This window comes from Somniosus microcephalus, chromosome 29 (genome assembly GCF_052327205.1).
Source record: "Somniosus microcephalus isolate GS21.2 chromosome 29, FLI_Smic_1.0, whole genome shotgun sequence".
In the NCBI taxonomy this organism is placed as follows: Eukaryota; Metazoa; Chordata; class Chondrichthyes; order Squaliformes; family Somniosidae; genus Somniosus; species Somniosus microcephalus.
This window is the reverse complement of record NC_141015.1, coordinates 11,092,462-11,119,124: the sequence shown is the minus strand read 5'-3', so window position 1 is coordinate 11,119,124 and position 26,663 is coordinate 11,092,462. Positions and strand designations below refer to the sequence as shown.

The 26,663-nt window shown below is 48.9% G+C and overlaps 1 protein-coding gene across 46 annotated transcripts in view; it reads right to left on the bottom strand.

Moving 5' to 3' along the window:
• The window catches only part of LOC147098469 (sorbin and SH3 domain-containing protein 1-like), a 356,822-nt gene that overhangs the window by 215,670 nt on the left and 114,489 nt on the right, over positions 1–26,663 (bottom strand). For 42 of the 46 annotated variants that reach the window (XM_085970161.1, XM_085970179.1, XM_085970169.1 and 39 more), the window contains exon 1: positions 9,031–9,083. The exons of 2 other annotated variants lie outside the window; for them this stretch is intronic. In XM_085970161.1, coding sequence (XP_085826287.1) covers positions 9,031–9,068 — 38 coding nt within the window. In that variant the 5' untranslated portion in view covers positions 9,069–9,083. Of the gene's footprint in view, positions 1–9,030; positions 9,084–21,552; positions 21,834–26,663 lie in introns of those variants that run through there. 2 more of the 46 variants (XM_085970168.1, XM_085970191.1) reach the window with 2 other exon arrangements.

Here is a 26,663-nt window from a genome sequence, read left to right as displayed (position 1 = left end):
GGTTGAGGGATAAATATTGGCCCCAGGACAGTGGGAGAACTCGCCTGCTCTTCGTAAAATATCCCACGGCGCCATTTCAAAGTCCACCTGAGGGGGCCTCGGTTTAACGTCTCATCTGAAAGACGGCACTCCCTCAGTACTGCACCGGAGCATCAGCCTAGATTATGGCCCAATAAATCGATCCAATGCAGGTGCTGGTTTGTTGGGAGGTATTCTTTTTGTCGCCAACTGCACTGTGCCAGCAAGCCGCCCAATGGAACGGTCTCTGGAGAAGTGACCTAGTGTCCTCGACAAAACACTGGTGCAGGGTCACGGACAGTAAATCTCTGCCTCCAATGGCATTCATGCTCGTCAACGAAACTTCAATAGGGTAAAGAGGGTCCTCAGTTTGAATCCCAAGACGTTAGACCTTATACTCACAATATTCCCAGAGAAAATCCCCTAGCCAAAAAAAAACTGGCAATAATTTCCAGACAGTCCTGAATCTGCACTGCTCAGAGTTAGAATTACTGACACTTTTTAAAATTCGTTCTCGGAATATGGGCATCGCTGGCAAGGCCGGCATTTATTGCCATTCCCTGGTACAACCGAGCGCCTGGCTAGACCACTTCAGAGGGCAGTTGAAAGTCAACTACTTTTGTGTGGGGCTGGAGTCACATATAGGCCAGACCGGGTAAGGACGGCAGATTGCCTTCACTAAAAAGGTGATTAGTCAACCCGCTGGGTTTTACAACAATCTGACAACTGCACTGAACTGGCACATTTACTGATTTTTAAAACTGAACTCCCATCCTCTAGGTTACTAGTCCAGTAACGTAACCACTACACTATCATACCCCATGCATGTCTGGTCCCTGAAATCCCATCATTGACACCATTCCTTTTTAAAGAAGAAATATCACCTGCTAAAGTTGTGGTCCAAGCAGGAACTTGCTTCATGAGGAAGTATTTGGTGCCTCATTAAGGGCGTTGTGTCATTCTCATTACAATGAACACACACGAGCTTCAGGAGAGCATTTCCTTGTCGTTCAAGTCAGGAATCATTTGCTGATGGAGATCATGTCCTTTTGAAACAGCTGAATGATGAAAATCTGCTCCAAATAAAGCACAGACAGCCCTCGAACAGCAGAATGCTTCTAATGGTGAACTACGAACTCTTCCAAGTGCTAAAGCTCGTTCCTATGCCGTTACCGTAAATTTGTAGAAGATTCACATAATTCCGTTAATGATGGGTCACTTCATCAAAACAGTCTTGAGCTTTCTCCCCCCGGACTCACACGTTCAAGGGCACAGAATGTCCTCTCCCACAGTATGGCAAACCAGAGCCTTTCTGGGCAGGTAAAGCAGAGAGAGATGCAGAGTACATCTCCCTCTACTCTGCCCCTACACTGGGCCAGATCGTGCTGAAAGAAGAACGCCGCACACCTTCATTAATGTGCAAACCGGCCAGCAAGTTCAGGGATGAAGAGATACGCGCGAGATGTGCATCTCCAGAACTTGCTGGTCGATTTCGCGCAAACGGCATCTCATCCTTAGCTCCCCACTATTTTTTAAGAACTTGCTGGATTTGTACATTAATTGCCCATTAAACTCGCCACAAAATGTTCGGTCTGGTAAACAAGAACGTAAGTACCCTCTTAACTACACGACACTTATTAATGCAATCGCAATCAGCCTCTCTGGCCCAGAAAGGGAACAATTTCAAGTATTCAATCTCATTTCTGCATGTAGTCAATTGTTGGAGATTTTAAAAAATGTTAATTTAAAATTTACTTTGTATTTTCTCTCTTAATCCAATTTTTCTTTCCATCTCTATTTCTTTCTCTTCTGATTTGACTCTAATTCCCCCTCCTCAGTCTTTCCTCTGTTTATTTCGCAGTTAAGGAGATAGACTGTGGGTCCCGCCGTTCACCGAGGTCCCAGATGCCCTGGCCGTGCCGTTATCAGCAGCTTATGGTGCAAAACGCTTGTGAACTGAAAGGGTGCAGGAAAAAGTCTAACCAATGGCACAAGCCACGAGATGGAAAATAGATCACCCATGAAAGGATATACTTGCCTTAGAGGGGGGTGAAAAAAAAAGGTCCACTGGATTGATTCCGGAGATGAGAGGGCTGTCCTATGAGGAGGGATTGAGTAGATTGGGCCGATACTCTCTGGAGTTTAGAAGAATGAGAGGTGATCTCATTGAAACATAAAATTCTTACAGGGCTTGACAGGGTAAATGCGGCGAGGACGTTCCCCCTGGCTGGGGAGTCTAGAACCAGGAGTCACAGTCTCAGAATCACGGGTCGGCCATTTAGGACTGAGATGAGGAGAAATTTCCTTCGCTCGGAGGGTGGTGAATCTTTGGAATTCTCTACCCCAGAGGGCTGTGGATGCTCAATGAGTATATTCAAGACAGAGATCGATAGATTTTTGGGCACTGGGGGAATCAAGGGATACGGGGGGGGGGGTAAGGGCGGGAAAGTGAATTTGATGTTCAGCCATGATCTCATTGAATGGCAGAGCAGGCTCGATGGGCCATCTGGAACCCTGCTCCTATTACTGTACTTATGTTTTTTATGTTATGACCAGCCCCAGCAAGATCTGGCTCATTTTGCCTTAAAACCAACCTCCGAACACTCCTACGCCACCAGTGAAGTTTTTCCATTTCCCACAACAGGCTTATTGGCTTCTCTGAGCAAGATTTCCAATTCTGTCCTTTAATGAATTAGACTGAAACAGCCCAATCACATTATAAGTAGGAATCTTTCTTCCAATTAGTCTGGTCTGGATTTTAAGTCAGATCCCAGATGTGGTGGAAAAAAGCCAGTCTTTATCCCAGGCACCATCCAGTCCTTCAAAAGAACTGCATTTTAACATTTAAATGACTGTTCTATAGCAGCCTGGTTGCAGTGGAGGCCTTTATTTTAATGTAGCCTGCTCCAGAGTTGGAATATACCTTCCATAGACATGGATTTCTGCTCCAATTGGTCAATTTTAAATCTGATTCAACAACTTTGTCCAGAGTCAATGGCCAGGAGTTGTACAGGGCCTTGGTGAGGCCACATCGTGAGTATTGTGTGCAGTTTTGGTCGCCTTATCTGAGGAAGGATGTTCTTGCCATGGAAGGAGTTCAGCGAAGATTCACCAGACTGATACATGGGATGGCAGGAATGACGTATGAGGAGAGATTGGGTCGATTGGGCTTATATTCGCTGGAGTTTAGAAGAATGAGATGGGATCTCATTGAAACTTATAAAATTCTGACAGGACTGGACAGACTAGATGCAGGAAGGATGTTCCTGATGGTCGGGGAGTCCAGAACCAGGGGACACAGTCTAAGGATAAAGGGTAGGCCATTTAGGACAGAAATGAGGAGGAATTTCTTCACCCAGAGAGTGGTGAATCTGTGGAACTCTCTACCACAGAAGGCGGTGGAGGCCAGTTCATTAAATATATTCAAGAAGGAGTTGGATATATTTCTTAAGGCTAAAGGGATCAAGGGGTATGGGGAGAAAGCAGGGACCAGGTACTGAATTTGGATGATCAGCCATGATCACATTGAATGGCGGAGCAGGCTCGAGGGGCCGAATGGCCGACTCCTGCTCCTATCTTCTATGTTTCTATGAATTGTCTCAAAAATGACTCTTTTTCTTGACCTCCCACTATAGACCCAGATTACCAAATCAAACTTTACACATTCACTGCCCAGTCACATGAGGGAACAGGGACTCATGGAATCAGAGAATGATACAGCACAGAAGGAGGCCATTTGGCCCAGCGTGACTGTGCCAGCTCTTTGAAAGAGCTCTCCAATTAGTCCCACTCCCTCTGCTCTTTCCCCATAGCCCTGCAATTTATTTCCCCCCCCCCCCCCAAATCAAGTAGTTATCCAATTCCCTTTTGAAAGTTATTATTGAATCTGCTTCCACTGCCCTTTCAGACAGCGCATTCCAGATCACAACAACTCGCTGCGGAAAAAACATTGCTTCTCATCACCTCTGCCTCTGGTTCTTTTGCCAATCACCTTGAATCTGTCTCCTCTGGTTACCGACCCTCCTGCCACTGGAAACAATGCACGGTGGCATAGTGGTTAGCACTGTTGCCTCACAGCGCCAGGGACCCGGGTTCGAATCCGGCCTCGGGCGACTGTCTGTGTGGAGTTTGCACATTCTCCCCGTGTTTGCGTGGGTTTCCTCCGGGTGCTCCGGTTTCCTCCCACAGTCCAAAGATGTGCAGGTTAGGTTGATTGGCTATGATAAATTGACCCTTAGTGTTAGGGGGATTAAATACGTGGGGTTACGGGGATCAGGTGGGATATGTGTCGGTGCAGGCTCGATGGGCCGAAATGGCCTCTATCTGCACTGTGGGGTTTCTGTGATTTCTGTGATATCCAGTGAACCCGAGTGTGACCTCCACAGTAGAATATCCTGCTTGAGCTGATGAATGAAGACCAGCCCCTTGGGTGAGATAGTGGGGGACTGCGAGGAGGGGCAAGAGGCTGTGGAATCATAACCCAGCGACAGTCAGCACTTTCACAGATGAGGAAAGAAATATTCTGAGATTTGAGCACATGCAATGCCCAGTTATGACCACATGTAAACTATTCTAAATCTTACAAGAGTAAAGACGTCTTACTGCAATTATATAGGGCCCTGGTGAGACCACATCTGGAGTATTGTGTACAGTTTTGGTCTTACCTAAGGAAGGATATACTTACCATAGAGGGAGTGCAACGAAGGTTCACCAGACTGGTTCCTGGGATGGGGGGATTGTCCTATGAGGAGAGATTGAGTAGACTGGGCCTATATTCTCTCGAGTTTAGAAGAATGAGAAGTGATCTCATTGAAACATACAAAATTCTTACAGGGATTGAAAGGGCCGATGCAGGGAGGATGTTTCCCCTGGCTGGGGAGTCTAGAACCAGAGGTCACAGTCTCAGAATAAGGGATCGGCCATTTAGGACTGAGATGAGGAGAAATTTCTTCACTCAGAGGGTGGTGAATCTTTGGAATTCTCTACCCCAGAGGGCTGAGGAGGCTCAGTCGTTGAGTATATTCAAGACAGAGATCGATAGATTTTTGAATATTAAGGGAATCAAGGGATATGGAGATAGTGCAGGAGAGTGGAGATGAGATAGAAGATCAGCCATGATCTTATTGAATGGCGGAGCAGGCTCGAGGGGCCAAATGGCTGACTCCTGCTCCTATTTCTTGTGTTCTTATTGTGAATCCATTGCTGTCCGGGTTACCAACTCCAGTTGACATATTGGTGGAGGTTTCATCACATGACCTCCTGCCTCCAACTGCCCCGCCCCCACACTCCCACCATTGGTCGCTGGACAGGTCTATCCTCGCGCCTTCCTATGCCAATCAGAAATCAAACAGACTCATCACCCGATTTGATGATTCTTCACGGTCAGTCAAACAACCTTCACTGCCCCTGCCCCCTCCATCTCCAATATTTTTATAACTAATTAACAAAAAAGTGTTTGAAGAAAATTTTTAAAATATTTTTCACTGCCCCTATGATTTTTCTCCCGGGTATCGCTCACAGCGCTGTCCCAGAGACCAGTTGTTAATTCCTGGAGACTCCCGGGCAATCCGGAAGGGTTGGTGAACCCCAATTCCTGTAGACTGGAATCTACATCTCCTGCAGGTTGAAATTAATTTAACTTCCAATAACGTCTGAAGGTGAGAAATCTTCCTTTAATCTTCCATTTATTATTCATCATCACCGCCTGCATCATGAATAAGTTAGTACGTAAGCAAAAGGCTGGTCCTAGTCTGCTGGCACCCAGGCTGAAACTCAATACACGTTGCCATGGAATTAGCGCATAGAGTTCCAACACCTCTAATTACCGCATAATTATTGAAATCCAATCAACTACAATATTGAAATGAGTCCTATAAAACCAATTACAGGGGATGCTGGCTACTTCACAGCTTGTAAACAGTGGCATTACGCATAGTACATGTAGTCGGGAGCACTAAACCAAAAGGCTCCTTGATGCAAGAGCAACTGTGTCGTCGTCAACAACAGCTTGTATTTAGACCCCCAGCATCGAAGCTCTGACCACGCTCAATCAGCTCCGATGGACGGGTCACATTGTCCGCATGCCCGATACGAGACTCCCAAAACAAGCGCTCTACTCGGAGCTCCGGCACGGCAAGAGAGCCCCAGGTGGGCAGAGGAAACGCTTCAAGGACACCCTCAAAGCCTCCTTGAAAAAGTGTAACATCCCCATCCACACCTGGAAATCCCTGACCCAAGACCGCACAAAGCGGAGGAGAAGCATCCGGGAAGGTGCCGAACGCCTCGAGTCTCTTCGCCGGCAGCAAGCGGAAGCCAAGCGCAGGCAATGCAAGGAGCGCACGTCAACCCAAGCACCCCACCCACCCGCCCCTTCAACCACCATCTGCCCCACCTGTGACAGACTGTAGGTCCCGCATTGGACTCATCAGTCAGCTGAGAACTCATTTTTAGTGTGGAAGCAAGTCATCCTCGGTTACGAGGATCTGCCTAAGAGAAGTAGTATTTATATAGTGCCTTTAGCGTAGTAAAATGTCCCAAGGCGCTGCACAGGAGTATTAGAAGACAAAAATTTGACAGCGATCCACATAAGGATAAATTAGGGCAGGTGATCAAAAGCTTGGTCAAAGAGGTAAGTCTTAAGGAGCGACTTAAAGGAGGAAAGAGAGGTTTAGGCAGGGAATTCCAGAGCTTAGGGCCCAGGCAACAGAAGGCACGGCCACCGATGGTTGAGCGATTATAATCAGGGATGCTCAAGAGGGCAGAATTAGAGGAGCACATCCTTAGTTTTAGTATTAAGCAGGGTATTTGCCGAGCTCCGCATCGAGTGAGCATGCCTTCTTTTTGTCACTTTCTCCCCTCTTCAACAACAACTTGCGCTGCATTCATGAGATTGATCGATTTTTGTTGGGCAAGGGTGAAGAAGGCCCAGCAGCGCCTATATTTCCTAAGGAGGCTGAAGGGATGTAACCTGTCACCCCTGATCCTCTCTAACTTTTACCGCTGCACAATAGAGAGCATCCTAACGAACTGTATCACAGTATGGTATGGCAGCTGTAGCTACTATGACCGGAAAGCCCTGCAGCGGGTAGTCAAAACTGCCCAACGCATTACTGGCACCCGGCTACCGACCATAGAGCACATATACCAGAAACGCTGTTTACGGAGGTCACGGTCCATCATCAAAGACCCTACCCACCCCAGCCACAGTCTGTTCGCCCCCCTGCCATCTGGGAGACGCTACAGATGCATTCGCACCCGAACGACCAGATTTAGGAACAGCTTCTTTCCCAGGGCTGTCATCCTACTGAACTCCACAAACAAACTCTAAAGCCTGCACATCTGCCAATGCACTTTATTATGTTTATGTTAATGTATTACAAGCCAAATGAATGTTGAATGTTTAAATGTCTTAATCTAAATGTACACTCTCGGGAGCCGCAAGCCTACATTTCGTTGTACTGCACTTGTGCACTAACAATGACAATAAAGTTGATTATGATTATGATCAAGGGTAATGGAACCAGAGCGGGTAGATGGAGTTAAGACACAGATCAGCCATGATCTAACTGAATGGCGGAACATGTTCGAGGGGTTGAATGGCCTCCTCCTGTTCCTATAGCACCTTTAAATGTAATAAAATGTCCCAAGGTGTCTCCCCCTGAAGACACTTCCTCTTGCTGGGGTGACCGACCCTGGCGGTCCTCCAGCTCCTTGCCCAGGGCCAGGGAACAAACCACAACCCCTGGATCAACTGCTGCATTACTACTCGAACCACAGGAGAAGCCAGGTATCTTCCGGTCACCCCGTCACGGCTGTGCTCAATTTACATAAAATTTACCAGCACAGAAACAGGCCATTCGGCCCAACTGGTCCGTGCCGGTGTTTATACTACACACGAGCCTCCTCCCACCCCTCTTCATTTCACCCCATCAACATGTCATTCTAGTCCTTTCTCCCTCGTGTGTTTATCTAGCTTCCCCTTAAATGCATCTCTGCTATTCACCTCAACCACTCCCTGTGGCAGCGAGTTCCACATTCTCACCACTCTCTGGGTAAAGAAGTTTCTCCTGAATTCCCTATTGGATTTTTTAGTGACTGTCTCATATTTAAGGCCCCAAGTTTTGAACTCCCCACGAGTGGAAACAGATTCTCCACGTCTACCCGATTTCATAGGGATTTGCAGCACCGAAGGAGGCCATTCTGCCTGCTCCACTTCCATCCCTGAAGAAGCACATGGAGAGCCCAGGAATCCTGCCGGATGTGTCCCGATGGACCCAGCGCTACCCACGTTTGCCGAGAGCAGGCGTAGGTTCCATTCCAGGCTGCAAAACGAGAGAATGGAATGCAATTCGATCCTGGAGCGACCGATCGCTGTTCGATTCTGACCCGACGTCGATGGATCAGCTGCGAGAGGATGAAGTTCCTAGCAGGATCTGGCACCACACCAGCCCACTGCGCTCCAGACCGTGCCACAAGGATCCACTCAGGTTTTACACCTGGTGGGTGCAAGGGATGCCTCATTGCAGGCGCAGGTGCCCGTCCCTCACGTTTACACAAACCTCTCCCAGGGTTTGCCACGAGCCACGCGAGAGCGATGGGCGGACGTTCCGCCCCATCACATTTCCAGTGCAGTGCGCTGCGGAATTTCTGCAACCGAGTCTCATTCCACGCAAGGCTTTTTGCAGCCAACTGGCGGAAGAGACTTCCATCTCGGCACTCTAGGCTGGACCCAGAGCTACCGAGAAAACTAGCAAAACCTGGCCAACCCCTCCCTACACAAACGCTGACCAGGTCCCAGAAACAGCCCTGAATAGGGGCCTTGTGACAAGTGAAGATAAGGAGTCACACTGAAAGTGCAGTGGGACAGTGATAACAGAAGCTGCAGATATGCCCCAACATTCAATCACTTCTAGGAGAGAGAAAAACCCTGAAGTACAGCGGTGGTGAAATTAGAAATTATACTGAATTTGTATTTGCAAGTACTGAAGGTGTGAGATTTGCTTTCAAGGTTACCTGAAGGGGCACGTCTCCCGAGAGTTTTGATGCTTCATTTCTTTTGTTATCTGGCATTTTAAGTAATTTTGCCTTTCAAGCCAAAAATCATTCTGTTGGAAGATATTTTAAATTTGGAAATAAAAAGTAGTTCAATGGTAAGTCAAAACAAACTGATAACTGATAATAACTGATAGAGAAAAGTCATATGAAGATACAAGGGATTCGTGCCGAGGGTCTGATAGCGTGCTATATAAATTCAACCTTGGCGTCAGCCTTGGCTCAGTCGGTAGCACTCTGGACTCCGAGTCAGAAGGTTGTGTGTTCAAGCCCCACTCCAGAGACTCAATCTAGACCAACACTCCCACTGAGGGAGTGCTGCACTGTCAGAGGTGCCATCTTTCAGATGAGACATGAAACTGAGGCCCCCTCATCGGGTAGGTGGGAAAGCCCCCATGGCACTATTCGAAGAGGAGCAGGCAGTTCTCCCCACTGTCCTGGCGCCAATATTTATCCCTCAACCAACATCACTAAAGCAGATTACAGGAAACTTTGTGATATCCGGCACTGACGGGACCGGCGTGTCGCCGATCTATCAAAACTGCCGGACATACAAAGTTAATGTTGAAGCATACGGAGGTTTTCATCTCCGTATCTAACAACAAACACTGTTGCTTAGCAACAGCTTCTAAAGAGTCGGCTGCAGCTGCAAGCATCTCTAGCTGAAGCTGTTGCTATAGCTACAGACCTTGCAGTGCCTGACTGGGGAAAAAAAACGAGAACTAAAAAAACGGCTCCTGATTTTTGCCGTTAGATCAAGTATTCCGGACATACAACCTCCGGATAAACCAACGTTTCCTGTATCTGGTCATTATCACATGGTTGTTTATGGGAGCTTGCTGTGTGCAAATTGGCTGCCGCGTTTCCTACATTACAATAGTGACTCCACTTCAAAAAGTACTTCATTGGCTGTAAAACGCTTTGTGACGTCCTGAAGTCAAGAAAGTCACTATAGAAATCGAAGTTCTTTCTTTCTTTGTGAAATTTGCAGGTAGCGCTGTGGGATCTCACACAGGGTGGCAGTGCGCTCGTACCCACCTGCTCTCCACCTCCAGTCAGCCCCTGTAGTGTTGTGGATTGCCGAGGCAAAATCGCAGCTGGGAGGAGGAGAGCAGCACGGCTGCAAGTGGCAGGCAAGGCCTCTGCCAACTGTGCTCCAGCTGTGGGATCCCACAATGCTATTTGCTCAGTTCATTCCTCGCCAGCACATCAGCTGCTTCCAATCGTGGTATTCAAAGTTTGGTCAGACCACCTTGGAGCAGGCCTCAAGACAGCCCAGAAATTGGCTGAGGCTGGGCCCGAGTGTCCCTGCCCCTAGGGACCATGGATAGCCAGCATTCAATGGTAGTACCATCACTGATTCCCCCGCCACAATCAACATCCTGGGGTCATCATTCAGGTCAGGATGGGCATGGCAGGGAGACTGAAGGGGGGGCAGGGCAATGCGGTGTGTGTGCACACTGAGGGGAGGGAGGATTCAGGGCCGGCAGAGAGATTTAGGGAAGGAATTCCAGAGCTTAGGACCTAGACAGCTAAAGGGTTTGGGCGGGACTACCAATAGGGGTTCAGGCTCTGCCATGACCCTTGGCCCAATTTCCTGGATCAAGCTCCCAGCATGATGCCCACCACCAAGCAGGAGCCCGCCAATGGCCCCCCAGGAAGATCTAGGTGGTCCTACTACCAGGACCACTGCTGTGACACCAGAAGAAAGTTTAGTGGTGACGAGAGGCATTGCAAGATCTTGGGACAATCCCGAGGGGGCGCGATCTCCAGCTGTGTGCTGGAGGCATGCAGCCAGAGTTAAAAGTGGCGCACTTATTCCACCACAGGGCCAGGCTTGTCTGTGCTTTAACCGAAGCTCAACGTCTGCTCAGGCTGCTCATGTCAATACGTGACCAACTGGCTCCTGGTAGCTCCAGGGTGGAATGTTTTCTGCCGGTCACCCCTCAAAATCAACTCCAAGACATAAGAACATAACAGGAGCCGGCCAATCGGCCCCTCGAGCCTGCTCCACCATTTAATAAGATCATGGCTGATCCAATCTTGTCCTTACCACTTTCCCGCTCTCTCCCCATACCCCTCGACTCCCCTGTAGTTTAAATGTCTGTCAATCTCCGCCTTGAATATATTCAGTGACTCCGCCTCCACAGCTCTCTGGGGTAGAGAATTCCAAAGATTCACGACCCTCTGAGAGAAGAAATTCCTCCTCATCTCCGTCTTAAATGGGCGATGCCTTATTCTGAAACGATACCCCCTGGTTCTAGATGCCCCCACTAGGGGAAACATCCTCTCAGCATCTACCCTGTCAATCCCCCTCAGAATTTTACATGTTTCAATAAGATCACCTCTCATTCTTCTAAATTCCAATGAGTATAGGCTCAACCTTTCATCATACGTCAACCCCTTCATCCCAGGAATCAACCTAGTGAACCTTCTCTGCACTGCCTCCAATGCAATTATATCCTTCCTTAAATATGGAGACCACAACTGTACGCAGTACTCCAGGTGCGGTCTCACCAGCGCCCTGTAAAGTTGCATCATGACTTCCCTACTTTGATACTCCATACCCCTTGCAATAAAGGCCAACATTCCATTAGCCTTCCTAATTACTTGCTGTACCTGCAGGCTAACATTGTGTTTCATGTACTCGGACCCCCCGATCCCTTGTACCGCAATATTTTGTACTCTCGCTCCATTTAAATAATAATTTGCTTTTTCATTCTTCCTTCCAAAGTGGATAACCTCACATTTTCCCACATTATACTCCAACTGACAAATGTTTACCCACTCACTGAACCTCTCTAATTGCTTTGCAGACTCTGTGTCCTCCTCACAACTTGCTTTCCCACCTATCTTTGTATCATCAGCAAATTTGGCTACACTACACCCGGTCCCTTCATCCAAGTCATTAATATAGATTGTAAATAGTTGAGGGCCCAGCACTGATCCCTGTGGCACCCCACTAGTTACTGGTGACCCCACCAATGATTATTGGTGTGGGGCGGGGCGGGCGGGCGGAGGGGAAATGGGAACTGGCTGCAAAATAAAAGCAGTTGTTAGGAGAAAACAAGCAGCTAAAACCATCGTGTCATAAACTCTGCCAATATTGGGAATCCGAAATAATCACAAAATGCAGGAAAGGCACAGCATCTGTGGGGAGAGACCACCAGATGTTTTAGGTATGGACACTTCCTCAGAAACTGGGAGGGGAAGAGAGGGTGACATTGGGCAGAGACCCTGCGTTCCATCATCAACAGGTTTCCGCCCAAAACATTGGGCCATAATTTGCTGTCTAAACAACGATAAGGCTAATGGTGCTCGCCATTATTTATGCGCAAATGCTACAGCAACTTCAGGCGAGGGGCAGATGTGCGGTTAAACGCGAAAATCCAAAAGTTGCTGTCCGAGTTACACCGCTCCACTGTTAGCTTCTCGAAAACGCTGTCTGGCTTACCATTGAAATGCATTGGACAGCATGAAGTTGCTGCATTTGCGCGGTAGATACAAACTAAACTCAACACTGAAAGTTAAGTCTTGTCCATTACAGTCTAAGTATCCTATAAACGACAAGCTAAGTGTTAATTACTGCCAATCAGCCTCTCTGGCACTGAAAATTAACTTTTACAAGCGTGGAGTCACATTCCTTCAGGTTTAAATTGTAGGAGATTTTTAAAAGTTAGAATTTATACCTTTTTTAAAAAACTTTTCCTTTGTCTCTTTTATTCTAGACTTTCTTTCCCTCTCGCTTTCTGCACCTGATTTGACATTGAATTCACCCACTTTAATCTACACTTCCTTCTCAGTCCTTGCGCTGTTAATTTCACAGTCCTCCAATCTGATTGGTTAAGGGAATGCACAGTTGCTCGCCCTGTTCACTCAGGTCCCAGATGCCTGGTTCCCTCACTGTCATTATCAGCTCTCACTCAGCAACTTGTGGTGCGCAATATCATCGGGATCAAAACAGGCGAGGACAGGTCCAACTAACAGTGGGCGATGTTCGTTTCCCTGCTACAGCAAATTCTGGCCCATTGTCTTTCCCCTGGTTGGATGACGACAGTCCGGTGGCGTGTCCTGTCCCTGTCCTGCTTATAGTGACAGCTGGTCTCAGTCATTGGAACGCACGGTGACAAGGGGAGCTGGGTCATCAGTGCTCTTGGTGCGCGCTGGAGTGCCTGTATTTTGAGTGCATGTTTTGAGTATGTGTGTTTTGAGAATGTGTATTCAGCCCTGCCTTTCCCCCACCACCCCCCGCCCTCCTTTGACCTATGTTAGCTTCCGGTCCACCAACACATCGATTTTAAAATTCTCACCCTCGTGTTCAAGTCTCTCTATGGCCTTACCCCTCCCTCTCTGTAACCTCCTTCAGCTCTACAAACCTCCGAGAACTCTGCGTTCCTCCCACTCCTGCCTCTTATCCACCCCCCACCTCCTGCACGCCACTTGGCAGCCGCACCTTCGGCCGTCTAACTCCAAACTCTGGAATTCCCTCCTTAAGTCTCTCCGCTTCTCCCAACTCTTTGACCAAGCGCTTGTCACCCGTCCTAAAATCTCCTTCTTTGGCTCGGTGTCAATTATTGTCTCATGACGCTCCTGTGAAGCGCCTTGGGATGTTTTACTACATTAAAAAGGTGCTATATAAATGCAAATTGTTGTTGTTTACAGCGATATGAGCAGTTAGAAAGTGGTTCCCATTTACATCATTGAGGGGTAGGGTCGATGCATCCTTCAGTACAATACATTCTGCCTTTTTTTGCGATGCTCTGGGTCCCTCTTTTCTGCTTTCTGCATTCTCTGTTTACAGCCCGCCTGTATGTGCTTTCCTTTGCTGCCCAGGTGAGAAAAGGCAAAAGCTGATGGCGCCCAGCCTTTCCCAGCAGCCACAGTGAAAGCCCTCGATTAAAGCTACAGGCTCCATCGCTAGACAGAAAGCAAGAGAAGTGGAGGAAGTACCAGTATGGTCCAAGCAGGTGCAAAAATCACCATCTCAAGATAGGAACCCGCAAGATCACAATCTCACGGGAGAGACTCCCACCAGATACAGGAATGTTGGTTAGCTGGGTATTGTCTGTTTAAGTCAGTTTCTGTCTCGCAATTAGTTGGGTTATCATGAAAAATAACGATTGCCGGGTAGTCATCTCGGAGAGACATTTCCTGGGAAGTATCTATTCCAATGTCTCATTTCTCCAGCTTTTGAACTAACAAGTCTTTCTCGTTCTATGGGGGTTAGCTGATCTTAAGCAGGTCAACAGTTGGAGAGCTACAATTGATCTCAGCTTCCCAGACTGGATTATGGGGAGGGAGAGACAAGGCTTCTGTTCCCAATCGCGATTCATTGACCTTGCTGGAAAATACAAAGGCGGACAGGATTGAACTTGGTCACGATAGCCGCCATGGTCAACTAACGATCAGTCAGGCGCTCATTGAACAAGTGTCAGCTGTGGCTCAGTGGGTAGCACTCTCGCCTCAGAGTCAGAGGGTTGTGGGTTCAAGTCCTACTCCAGGAAACTTGAACAAAATCTACGCGGACACTCCAGTGCAGTGCTGAGGGAGCGCTACACTGTCAGAGATGCCATCTTTCGGAGGAAACATTAAATCTCAGCCCCGTCTGCCCCCTCAGGAGTAAAAGATCCATTGGTACTATTTTAAAAAGAGCGTGGGAGTTATCCGCGGTGTCCTGGCCAATATTTATCCAACTATCATCACTAAAAACAGATAATCTGGTCATTATCACATTGTGGGAGCTTGCTGTGCGCAAATGGGCTGCCGCGTTTCCCTACATTTACAACAGCGACTACACTTCAAAAGTACTTCATTGGCTGTAAAGTGCTTTGGGACGTCCTGAGGTCGTGAAAGGCGCTACAGAAATGCAAGTCTTTCTTCATGAAGAATGGCCACTTGGACAAGGGAAAAATCCCAATGGATCAATCAGAGCTAGTCAACCATGGCTGGAACCACTCCAAACTCCAGCTGCACGATACTCTTCTCACACAACGGAAGGACTGAACTGGGCTGAGAGATGATCTATACATCTCGGAACGTTCCATATGAGAGGACAGACTTGGCTAGGTTTGCTCTCCATACTGCTGGAGTTTTCAGTGTTGGACAGGAAACATAAACGGAGCCGTGTTGTCGCCAGCAATTCCTCAGGGCCTGGGAGACGTTGCTAACCCATCAGTAGCAAGTCACAGCCTGTTTGACCGGGATGCAAATGTATTTCCAACTGATTTTCCCTGGGTCGCAATCCTTGGGAATCATCAATTCCAAATTAAATCAGCCTGAAAACCAACAATGATCTGATGGGAAACAGCCACAAACAAGTGGAAACATTGAAGAATGTTGCACCAGTTACTATGGGCTTGCTTTTCCCGTTTTATACCCCACTCTTCCAGAAACACTGACTACTGAGGAGATCTGGTTACCCCGGCAAAGGCTGCCTCCGATACCTCAACATCGTGAACACTTTTCAAATGTTAAAGTGGACAGACCTTTCAATTCCATTCTCAGAGTGCTCACACGGGCGCCTTCCCCACACCCCCCCCCACTAATCAGGGTCACTGAATGGCAGTCAGGAGTGTGAACCCTGGCTGATCTTCCCCCTCCCTAACTAGAGGCACTGAGGCCACCTGTAGCAAATGCACTGCATCTTTTAAAAGACTTGCATTTATACAGCACGTTTCACGACCAGCGGATGTCCCGAAGCACTTTACAGCCAATGAAGTACTTTTGAAGTGTAGTCACTGTTGTAATGTAGAAACACGGCAGCCAATTTGCGCACAGCAAGCTCCCACAAACAGCAATGTGATAATGACCAGATCATCTGTTTTTGTTATGTTGGTTGAGGGACAAATATTGGCCAGGACACCGGGGAGAACTCCGTTGCTCTTCTTCGAAATAGGTGGGATCTTTTACATCCACCTGAGAGAGCAGACGGGGCCTCGGTTTAACATTTCATACAAAAGACGGCACCTCCGACAGTGCAGCACTCCCTCAGTACTGCACTGGAGCGTCAGCCTAGATTTTTGTGCTCAAGTCTTTGGAGTGGGACTTGAACCCACGACCTGCTGGCTCAGAGGCGAGAGTGCTACCCACTGAGTCACGTGACACTGGAAAGGGAAGAATGATGAACATTTGAAGCACAGGAAGATACCAGGTTATGGGGTGAGGGGGAAATGAGGTTAGTTTTTGTTTGCTCCAGTGAAGAGCCAGCACAGAAACGATGGGCTGAAAGAACCTCAGAGTGCAGAAGGAGGCCAATGTTAACTGTTGCTTTGGTTGAGTTGCGCACAGACCAGAATCATATGGCTTAGTGCTACACTTTACCCATGGGGCTCGATGGATGGGATACTTAAGTGACAGCTACATTTGTAAGCCTGTCGGGAATAGGACATTACATCACGGCCCCAGGCTCGGACTAAAAGCTGGCTTGGATGGTAACCATTTCTGTCAGGACTCTCAGACTTGTTGGCCTGTTATTAAATTAATGTTTGAAACGCATGCTGAAACTGGAAGGAAGAGATTTGTTTCTCATCAGTTGTTAAATGTAGGAGAGCTGGAAGACAAATTTACATTACTCCAAAATGCTCCAATACTATTTTATCACAAAGCAATTTCCCTCGACGTTCCTCACAGAAATACTCCTGGCAATTAGCCCAGCTCCACCATTAGCCAGGCCTCGGGGAACGGCCACTACTTTCCAAGTGTTTAGGAAGAATGTTAAACTACTTTACTTCGACTATTTCAAAAGAAGAGGTGGAGTTTATTTGAAGGAAAAATGTGGCTATTTAGTGAGTAATTCTGGCGCCAGTGTGGAGCCTGTTTTAGCAGCGAGCATGGGTTGGGAGGGTCGAGGAGTCAGTGTTCTAGCCTAGCCCTGACCCACACTGGTGGCCAGAGAGGTCACGCCTCATTAATGACCCCTGTGAAATTAACCCTTTGCTGTGTTGACTGCAATGAGTCAGCAGAGATTCTGGCACTCTTGTCAATTCAAACTTGCAGAGCCAACTCATTCAGCACCGTGCCACAGCCCTTGAACGGAAACCCCAGTTGGCCAGTGGATGAGGTACTGCCCGATCGGTTGGTTGTACATGGATTGGCATATCCGAGCTCCCCACATGAGGAGTTCCCAGTCTTGTCCAGGTTTTTTTCCCCCCCTGTGGGGATGGAGGGGGGAGATTCGAAGGGGGAGGTGGTCACCTCTTGCCAGGTCCACAGCGGAGCACAGATAGGCTGTTATGAAACACGGCCATGCAGGTTAACGAATGAGCTTGCACATCTGTAGGGAAGCGTGCTGCACTCACCAGCCGGGTTCATCTGTACTCGTTCAACAGCTCACCGCATTCTTCACTGCAGTAAATTTAAAAAACTGACTTGCAACTGTCCTGTTTTCGATTATCAGAATTCCATGGTGGCAGCTCCCGAGGACAGACAGTCCTGTTCAAAGCCAGATAGACGCTTACCCTAAAAGCGGGAGAAAATAGAAACTTGCTGGGAACTCAATTACCAGCAGCTCCTCATACTGACTCCAAAGAGCAATAGGTAGAGGGATGAGAGTGAAAGAGAAAGACTTGCATTTATATAGCGCCTTTCATGACCACCGGACGTCTCAAAGCCCTTTACAGCCAATGAAATACATTTTGAAGTGTAGTCACTGTTGTAATGTAGGAAACGCGGCAGCCAATTTGTGCACAGCAAGCTCCCACAAGCAGTGCAGTGATAATGACCAGATCATCTGTTTTTTTTAAGTTATGTTGATTGAGGGATAAATATTGGTTAGGACACTGAGGAGAACTCCCCTGCTCTTCTTCAAAATAGTGCCCTGGGATCTTTTCCGTCCACCTGAGAGCGCAGACGGGGCCTCGGTTTAATGTCTCATCCGACAGACGGCACCTCCGACAGTGCAGCGCTCCCACAGCACTGCATTGGAGTGCCAGCCTAGATTTTTGTGCGAGAGTCTCTGGAGTGGGACTGTGAACCCACAACCTTCCGACTCAGAGGCGAGGGTGCTGCCCACCGAGCCACAGCCGACAGTGGGGAGCAAAGCTTCCCCCGGAGCTCAGGACTGATGCATGTAGCAACAACTTCCATTTATATAAAGCCGTTAAAGTAGTAAAACGTCCCCAAGACAATTCACAGAAGCGTAACCAGACAAAAATTGGCACTGAGCCAAAAATGAGACATTAGGACAAGTGACCAAAAGCTTAATCAGAGGGCTGCTCTTGCACACCTTCCACTTTGCCATCTTCGCCTGCCGTCCGGACACGCCGTGGCGTGACGTTTTACCTTCCGGCGGAGGCGGAGGTCCCCAATGGGGGGCTCTCTATGCGGGAGTCTTCCCTTGTTCTATCGGGGACTTGGCCTGGAGGGTGTTGCACAGAGCAGTCCCGTGCAACAAGTTCCTAAGTAGGTTCACGGACTCCCGGGCCGCCTGTTTGTTCTGCGGTCTGGAGGAGTCCGTGTTCCATGTTTATGTCGGGTGTGGGAGGTTGCAGCCCCTCTTCCATTATTTGAAGGGGCTGCTCCTCAAATTTTGGTTGCACTTCAGTCCCACGCTCTTGATCTACGGTCACCCGGTGCGGAGGGGAGCGGGCAGGTCGGAGGACCTCCTCGTGGGTCTGCTCCTGGGCCTGGCCAAGAAAGCCATTAATCGGTCCAGGCAGCGGGCGGTCGAGGGGGTCGTCCGGCCGGATTGCCTCCCTCTCTTCCGCAGCCACGTTCGCGGCCGGGTGGCCCTGGAGATGGAGCACGCGGTGTCCGCCGGCGAGCTCGAGCTCTTTCGAGACCAGTGGGCGCCGCGGGGACTGGAGTGCGTAGTTGGTTTAAACAACCAAACTTTAATTTAAGGGGTTAAGTTTTGTTTCGGGGTTTATTGGACTGGGTGTTGGTGTATTTGTTTAATGTGTTTTTATTGGTTTAAACAAAGAGGAAAGCTTAATCAGAGGTAGGTTTTAAGGAGGGTCTTGCAATTAGATTGAGGAATTTCAACCAAGGCTTTCAAGCCAATTGGAGCTCATAACCACTGCTCCAGCTGAGATCAGTGAACTCAACAGACAGGGGGCGCTAAGATCTGGGAACCTCATGGTCTACATCAATTAGCACGGCAATTCCTACTCGGCTATTAGGAGAACGTGCAAATTTTGGGGGCAGGCAGAGATGGGGGAAGTCTTCTCCCGTGAACTGGGAGTAACCATGAGATTCTCCTGCTAGCGTAGAGCCTCACCCACAATGTGCACGGGCCAAAGAATGATGATGACAGTGTTACAGCCCCATGTCCGACCCCCGTTTGTGTCTACCAGGCTGGCAGTGGAGCCTCACAAAGTTCTCCATAAACCCATTTATAAAAGAACAGCCTTATTGCACCCACTGCACAGGAGGAGATCTCTCTCTCTCGCTCTCCCCCAGTGTCAGTTTACCACAAAAAAGGCTGTCGTAGCACAGAAGAAAGTGCAGTTATCAGGAAAGATGGAGCAGGCTGGAACTAGAGGTCTTTAAAATTATGATGGCGTTCGATAGGGTGGATGTGTTTACGCTTGTGGGCGAGTCCAGAACAAGGGAGCATGAATATAAGATAGTCACTAACAGATCAAATAAAGAATTTAGGAGCAAGTTCTTTACACAGAGTGGTGAGAATGTGGAACTCACTGCCGCACGGAGTGGGTGAAGCAGAGAGCACTGATACACTGAAGGGAAGGCTTGATGCAGAGGGAAGAGGGAAACTGGGGCAGGGTGGGAAGAGGCAATTAGAGTGGGAGGAGGCTCTTGTGGAGCATACACATGGCATTGATCAGATGGACCGCGTGGCCTGTTTCTGTGCCGTAGATTCTATGTAATTTTCAACACAATGTCCCAACACACATGCAGCAAGACGCTGCACTGCCCCAATTAATGATTAAATTCATTGTTTTGCCACGAATAAAAATTCCATCAAAATGAATTGAAAAATCCCAAAGATCAAGAGGTAAAGCTCACAGTGCAGGTCATCCCAAGAAAGAAATACTTGCAGTTATACAGCATCTTTCACGGCCTCAGGACAAAGCGACTTACAGCCAATGAAGAACTTTCTGAAGTGTAGTCACTGTTGTAATGTAGGAAACAGGGCAGCCAATTTGCGCACAGCAAGCTCCCACAAACAGGGGATAATGACCAGATCATCCGTCTCATCCGAAGGACAGAAAAGAGGGAGAGGGGAAGCAGTGAATCAGAAGAGGCGATTCCACGATTCCAAGCTTAAAAGCCTGCAAAAGCTTAAAAACCTGTTACATCTCCAACTTTTTCCCCAGTTCTGACGAAGGGTCATCGACCTGAAACGTTAACTCTGTTTCTCTCTCCACAGATGCTGCCTGACCTGCTGAGTATTTGCAGCATTTTCTGTTCTGAATTTTAAAAGCCAGCAGACTGTGAGGACTTGAGGGGAAGAGATCAAGAGTTTTAAGCTCATGGGAGAGAGTTGGAAGCTGAATTTCGACACAGTGAAGGAGGAGGCAAGCGTGGAGAGGACGGGGGATTTTGCAGCTGAAGAAAATGCAGGGAAGCAAATGTTTGAAGACAAGACATTCTGGAGGAGCCCAAAACCAGATTGAATTCCATTGGGGACACTGGCTGCCCAGGTCATGCATTCTGTTTACTGGCTGTGCTTTGCCAGCTGGACATTAACTTGTTGCAGTGCAGAATACTCGACCAGAACCACTCTCTTTCCGGGAGCAACAATGATTAACTACAGATTTTCCTTTAACCTTTCATTCTGGTTTCCTGTGTCCCATTAAAAGCGGCTCCAGGAGATGTGAGCAGTGGGCGGATTGCGAAAAACGGTGGAGTTTTTTAAAAAACTTATAAAAGGGAGTCTTATTACACGCAGCTCTGCTGGACACTGTCAAAACAAAACCTGCCACATAAAACCCTTCAGTGAACAAGCTGGTTTTTATTCCACTTTCCAGACTCCAGCTGCAGATGCTGCTAGTTAAGGAATCGTTCAATTCGCCTTATTATACATTTAAGGCACATACCGAAAAAATAATTTTTTTTGAAGCCAGGACACACAAAACTCCAAAAACAGCGATAACAACCGAGAATGCACCAGCCACCTAGAGGTCCGCTTTCAAATGTTGCTTTTTTAAGCGGAGTCCAGTTAGAAACACAGTTAACAGTCTGCAGGCTCACACCTTTAACCCCACACCCAAGACTGGTTTAAACCGAACCCTTGCATTGTAGAAAACAAGCAACAGAAACAGAGTAACAAACAATCTGCAAACCAGTCCTTGCAAGACAGAGAGAAAAAAAACAGGAGTAAAAATAGTTCCATTTAAAGCATTTGGCAGTATCAGTCTGTTAGCAATTAGTGCAATCAGAGGGTGCACTAAAGCAAGGCAGAGCTCCAAGCAAAAAAAAACTACTTCACTTTACAACCGAGACATTAACTTCACGCAGCACAGTTCGAGTTCTCCTCGGACCTTGCAGACAAGTTATTCCTAAACCCTGCCCAGCACTCACATTTTTTAAAAATGAGTCTTGAAAGAGAAGTATTTCAGTCCTGTAATAATCAGCTGGAATCCTGTGTGGGTCTTTGCACGTTGGTTCTTTGCTGCAGCGTTCGCGGTACAAAGAGTGTGTGTGTTTGATCCTAGCTAGTTAGGAGCAACAACACGTCAAGCTCCTGGTTAAATACTCATCTTTGCTTAATCCTTAATTCAAACTGGGCTCAGAGGCTCTATATCCAAGCAGCATGACACACAAGCAGCCTTCATTCTCGGGGGCACCGAGAGGGGAGCCCCCTTCTCCGTATAAGGGAACAGGCAAGAGGGGAGGGAAAAAACCCAGGATTGATGCAATTCTTAATTGGCGAGTCATATTTCTTTCAGCCTCTTCAGGGGAGGGGAACGGGCTCAGAATAAATTAGTATAATTTAAAATAAACGAACTGGCTTCTCAAAGTACAGAGATAAAATGTAAATAAGAGATTGAAACCAATGTGTGCGGTTTACTGGTGTTTTAAACATATAACCTTATTTTTTGCAGATGTAATTGTTGGTGCCAATATTTAATACAACAGGTAATGGTCCAGCTCAGGAGTGTAAAAGTCCCCCAGAGGGCCCGTTTCACACAGGGCTGGACTGTGATCTCACAGTCCTGGTCAACTATGTCAATGCCGGCTGACAATTAATGCATTGAAACTGGGCCAGAACAATTCCAATTGTCAGGCTTACTTCAGAGAGCATGAGATAATTTCAAAACTGCATACAACAGTCAGTGCGAGAGAAGGAGCCAAACGTGCAATCACCAAACTCTTCCCAAGCATTCTTTTGGCACACAGTCATGCAGCCTATAATATCCCAGGTTCAATCCTCAATCAAGTTTGGGGAGTGGTTGGGGGTTAAAACAATTGGTCTCTGGGCTGGGAAAGGGGGTGGGGGAAAGGGCAAAACTCCATCAGGCAGCCTCCCCATTGCTGTCCAGTGGCTCTTGTTGGGCAGGAACAAGCTCGGCTGCGATGCCCCCCACGCCCAAATAGCCGGACGCGCACCATCTAGAGCCGCGCATGAAGACTGACGACTCGAGCAAGGTGTGGGAGGCCCGGGGACAGTGACCCAAGAGTCAGTGGGGTTGATTTTAATCCTACGTCAATTAAATTCGGCGGTGTGACACACTCGCCGATGTCCCGCCTGGATCTCGCCGTCTGCAATTTTAACCGGCTCCTCTGAGCAGACAACAAGCCTGAAGCCAGCGGGGCCCTTCTTTAAAGATACAGTCTGATGAGAGAGTTTTCCAGATTTCCACTACTCTTTGTGTGAAAAAGTACTTCCTGACATCACCCCTGAACGGCCTGGCTCTAATTTTAACGTTGTGCCCCCTTGTTCTGGACTCCCCCCACCAGAGGAAATAGTTTCTCTCTCTCAACCCTATCGAATCCTTTAATCATCTTAAACACCTCGATTAGATCACCCCTTAATCTTCTATACTCGAGGGAATACAAGCCACGTTTATGCAACCTGTCCTCACAATTTAACCCTCTGAGCCCTGGTGGATCTCATTGAAATTTATAAAATTCTAACAAGACTAGACAGACTGGATGCAGGAAGGATGTTCCCGATGGTCAGGGAGTCCAGAACCAGGGGTCACAGTCTAAGGATAAGGGGTAGGCCATTTAGGACAGAGATGAGGAGGAATTTCTTCACCCAGAGAGTGGTGAACCTGTGGAATTCTCCACCACAGAAGGCAGTTGAGGCCAATTCATTAAATATATTCAAGAAGGAGTTGGATATATTTCTTAAGGCTAAAGGGATCAAGGGATATGGGGAGAAGGCAGGGACAGGGTACTGAATTTGGATGATCAGCCATGATCTCGTTGAATGGCGGAGCAGGCTCGAGGGGCCGAATGGCCTACTCCTGCTCCTATCTTCTCTGTTTCTATGTTTCTATGTTACTATGTGTGTTAACCAAGACCCTCCCTGTGTCAGGCTGTCTTTTGGAGGGCTGCAGTAAACATGTTACAACAGGAGCTGAGTTACAGGCGGGCCGTTTCCATGACACTGCACCGGACATTGACAGATACTTGGTGCAATCTTCTGCTCGGGGGAAGTCCCACCACAACTTCGGTGGGAACGGACGTCCACGGTTGACCCCGGTCTCATTTAAATAATTTGAGTGGGGCCCGGTGGGATTCCTGTCTGCTTCCTCCCCCTCCCGCTGCGCCCCCCCCATGGATTTCCACCTCCCCACCCCGCACCTGCTGGAGATACACCCAGGAAAATTGCATAACCCCAGCAGAAAAATCAGCCTGTTTCAGAAGTGCCTCCCCAGTGGATGCCAGAGGGGTTTCCTGTCTCTGGAAGGACCAGCTGGTATGGGGGGGGAGGCGGGGGGAAGGGCGGGATTGTGGTGGGAGGAAGGGGCGAGTTTGGGGGTTGTGGGTTTGTGGAGGGGTGGGTGTTTGGTGGGGGGTCGGGTGTGTGTGGTGGGGGTGGGGTGTGGGGTGGGGTGTGTGGTGGGGGAGGGGTCGGGTGTGTGGTGGGGGAGGGGTCGGGTGTGTGGTGGGGGAGGGGTCGGGTGTGTGGTGGGGGAGGGGTCGGGTGTGTGGTGGGGAGGGGTCGGGTGTGTGGTGGGGGTGGGGTCGGGTGTGTGGTGGGGGTGGGGTCGGGTGTGTGGTGGGGGAGGGGTCGGGTGTGTGGTGGGGGGTCGGGGGTGTGTGGTGGGGGAGGGGTCGGGTGTGTGGTGGGGGAGGGGGAGGGTGTGTGGTGGGGGTGGGGTGTGTGGTGGGGGTGGGGTCGGGTGTGTGGTGGGGGAGGGGTCGGGTGTGTGGTGGGGGAGGGGTCGGGTGTGTGGTGGGGGTGGGGTCGGGGGTGTGTGGTGGGGGAGGGGTCGGGTGTGTGGTGGGGGAGGGGTCGGGTGTGGTGGGGGAGGGGTCGGGTGTGTGGTGGGGGAGGGGTCGGGTGTGTGGTGGGGGAGGGGTCGGGTGTGTGGTGGGGGTGGGGTCGGGTGTGTGGTGGGGGTGGGGTCGGGTGTGTGGTGGGGGAGGGGTCGGGTGTGTGGTGGGGGTGGGGTCGGGTGTGTGGTGGGGGAGGGTGTGTGGTGGGGGAGGGGTCGGGTGTGTGGTGGGGGGTCGGGTGTTTGTGGTGGGGGAGGGGTCGGGTGTGTGGCGGGGTGGGGTGTGTGGTGGGGGTGGGGTCGGGTGTGTGGTGGGGTCGGGTGTGTGGTGGGGGTGGGGTCGGGTGTGTGGTGGGGTCGGGTGTGTGGTGGGGGTGGGGTCGGGTGTGTGGTGAGGTGGGGTGGGGGTGGGGGAGGGTGTGTGGTGGGGGTGGGGTCGGGTGTGTGGTGGGGTCGGGTGTGTGGTGGGGGTGGGGTCGGGTGTGTGGTGGGGTCGGGTGTGTGGTGGGGGGGTGGATGGAAACAACCCCACAGGGACCAGCAGCCCTCCTGTAACACGCCTAAGTTGCCATTCACAATGTGTGAGCCCAGACAGTCAGTTTTGGGAGGCTATTTGAACGTGAGATCCTCACAGCCGTATCCAATCTTATCCTCGCCCAATGTCAAGGCTCAATGAACTGTGATCAGGAGCAGAGACCCTCCCCGAGTTTTTCTCTTTGTAAAAAGATGATCTGGTCATTATGACGTTGCTGTTTGTGGGAGCTTGCTGTGTGGAAATTGGCTGCTGCGTTTCCTACATTACAGCAGTGACTACATTTCAAAAGTACTTCATTGGCTGTAAAGCGCTTTGGGAAGTCCTGAGGTTGTGAAAGGCGCTATATAATTGCAAGTCTTCCTCTTTTGATCAGGGGCACTGAGGCCAATTGTGGTGCCCCAAACCCCCCCCCCGCCCAGCTCGGATCAGCTCACTCGGTGCAGACTGATGGTTAAACCTCGTACCTTCCTGGTTTGAATGCTTCAGTTCCGCACTGGACACCAGTGAACCAATCGTGCCATCACTGGAGATTATATCAGAGTTATTCATTCAGAAAATGTGGCAATTTTTCAAATACTTGGACAAACGGCAGAATTTCCCCTCTCAACAGTTCAGGCACCCTTTGCATCCACGGTGCTCCTGAGAAAGGCATAAACAGACTGATGAACAGCCTTCACCGCAGTTCTGCAGAGGTGTCAAATACGCTCAATTAACCGATAGGGAAACGGCCACTCTGTTAGATACATTGACAGCTGCATAGCTCATCTAAACCCAAGACAATTATTATTGGCAGATTGATTAACTAAAGTGGGGCCATCACAGTCGAGCCTGATCATTTTCCTATTCCTTTCTAACCCAACACTCCCAATCACTGACCTTCTGAGTGTAGTCTCTGGTAATCAATGTCTGACTGAAACTTGACCACGGGCTCCTGTGATGAATCAATTGCTGAGACACCTTGGCTACTTAGAGCATAAAATCTAGGCTGACACTCCCAGCGCAGTGCTGAGGGAGTGCTGCACTGTCGGAGGTGCCGTCTTTCCGGTGAGACTCTTGGGTGGATGTAAAAAAAAATTCTATGACTCTATTTCGAAGAAGAGTGGGGGAGTTCTCCCCAGTGTCCTGGGGCCAATATTTATCCCTCAACCAACATCACCAGAAAACTGATTATCCGGTCATTATCTCATTGGGATCTTGCTGTGCGCAAATTGGCTGCCGCGTTTCCTACATTACAACAGTGACAACACTTCAAGAAAGTACCTCATTTACTGTAAAGCGCTTTGGGACATCCTGAGGTCATGAAAGGCGCTATAGAAATGCAAGTTCTCTCTTTCTTTAACATAATGCAAATGTCAGAAGCCTCCAAAGATTCTTTTTATCCCAAAGCACCTTTTGTTTTTTAGTTACCCTTCGAGTCAACACCTTTGCTTAGGGTTATCGAACTCAGTGCCTTCACAGTGGTTCTCTTTTTCAGCAGTCTCAGTCTGGAGAGGAGCTGTTCCCATCACAGCGGGCTGAGTGACACCGGGTTTCCTTGCTGGCAGCTTTATCCTGAATTTCCTGCAGCGGTGCTAATAATTCCCAGCTGATAATTAAACATTCCACACACACTTTCCAATTCCGTATTAAACAGCCACAGCAGCACAGTTTTAGGACTGGGCTTGTTTTCTTTCACAAGGATCAGTTCTGACGACGCGATCGTGAGA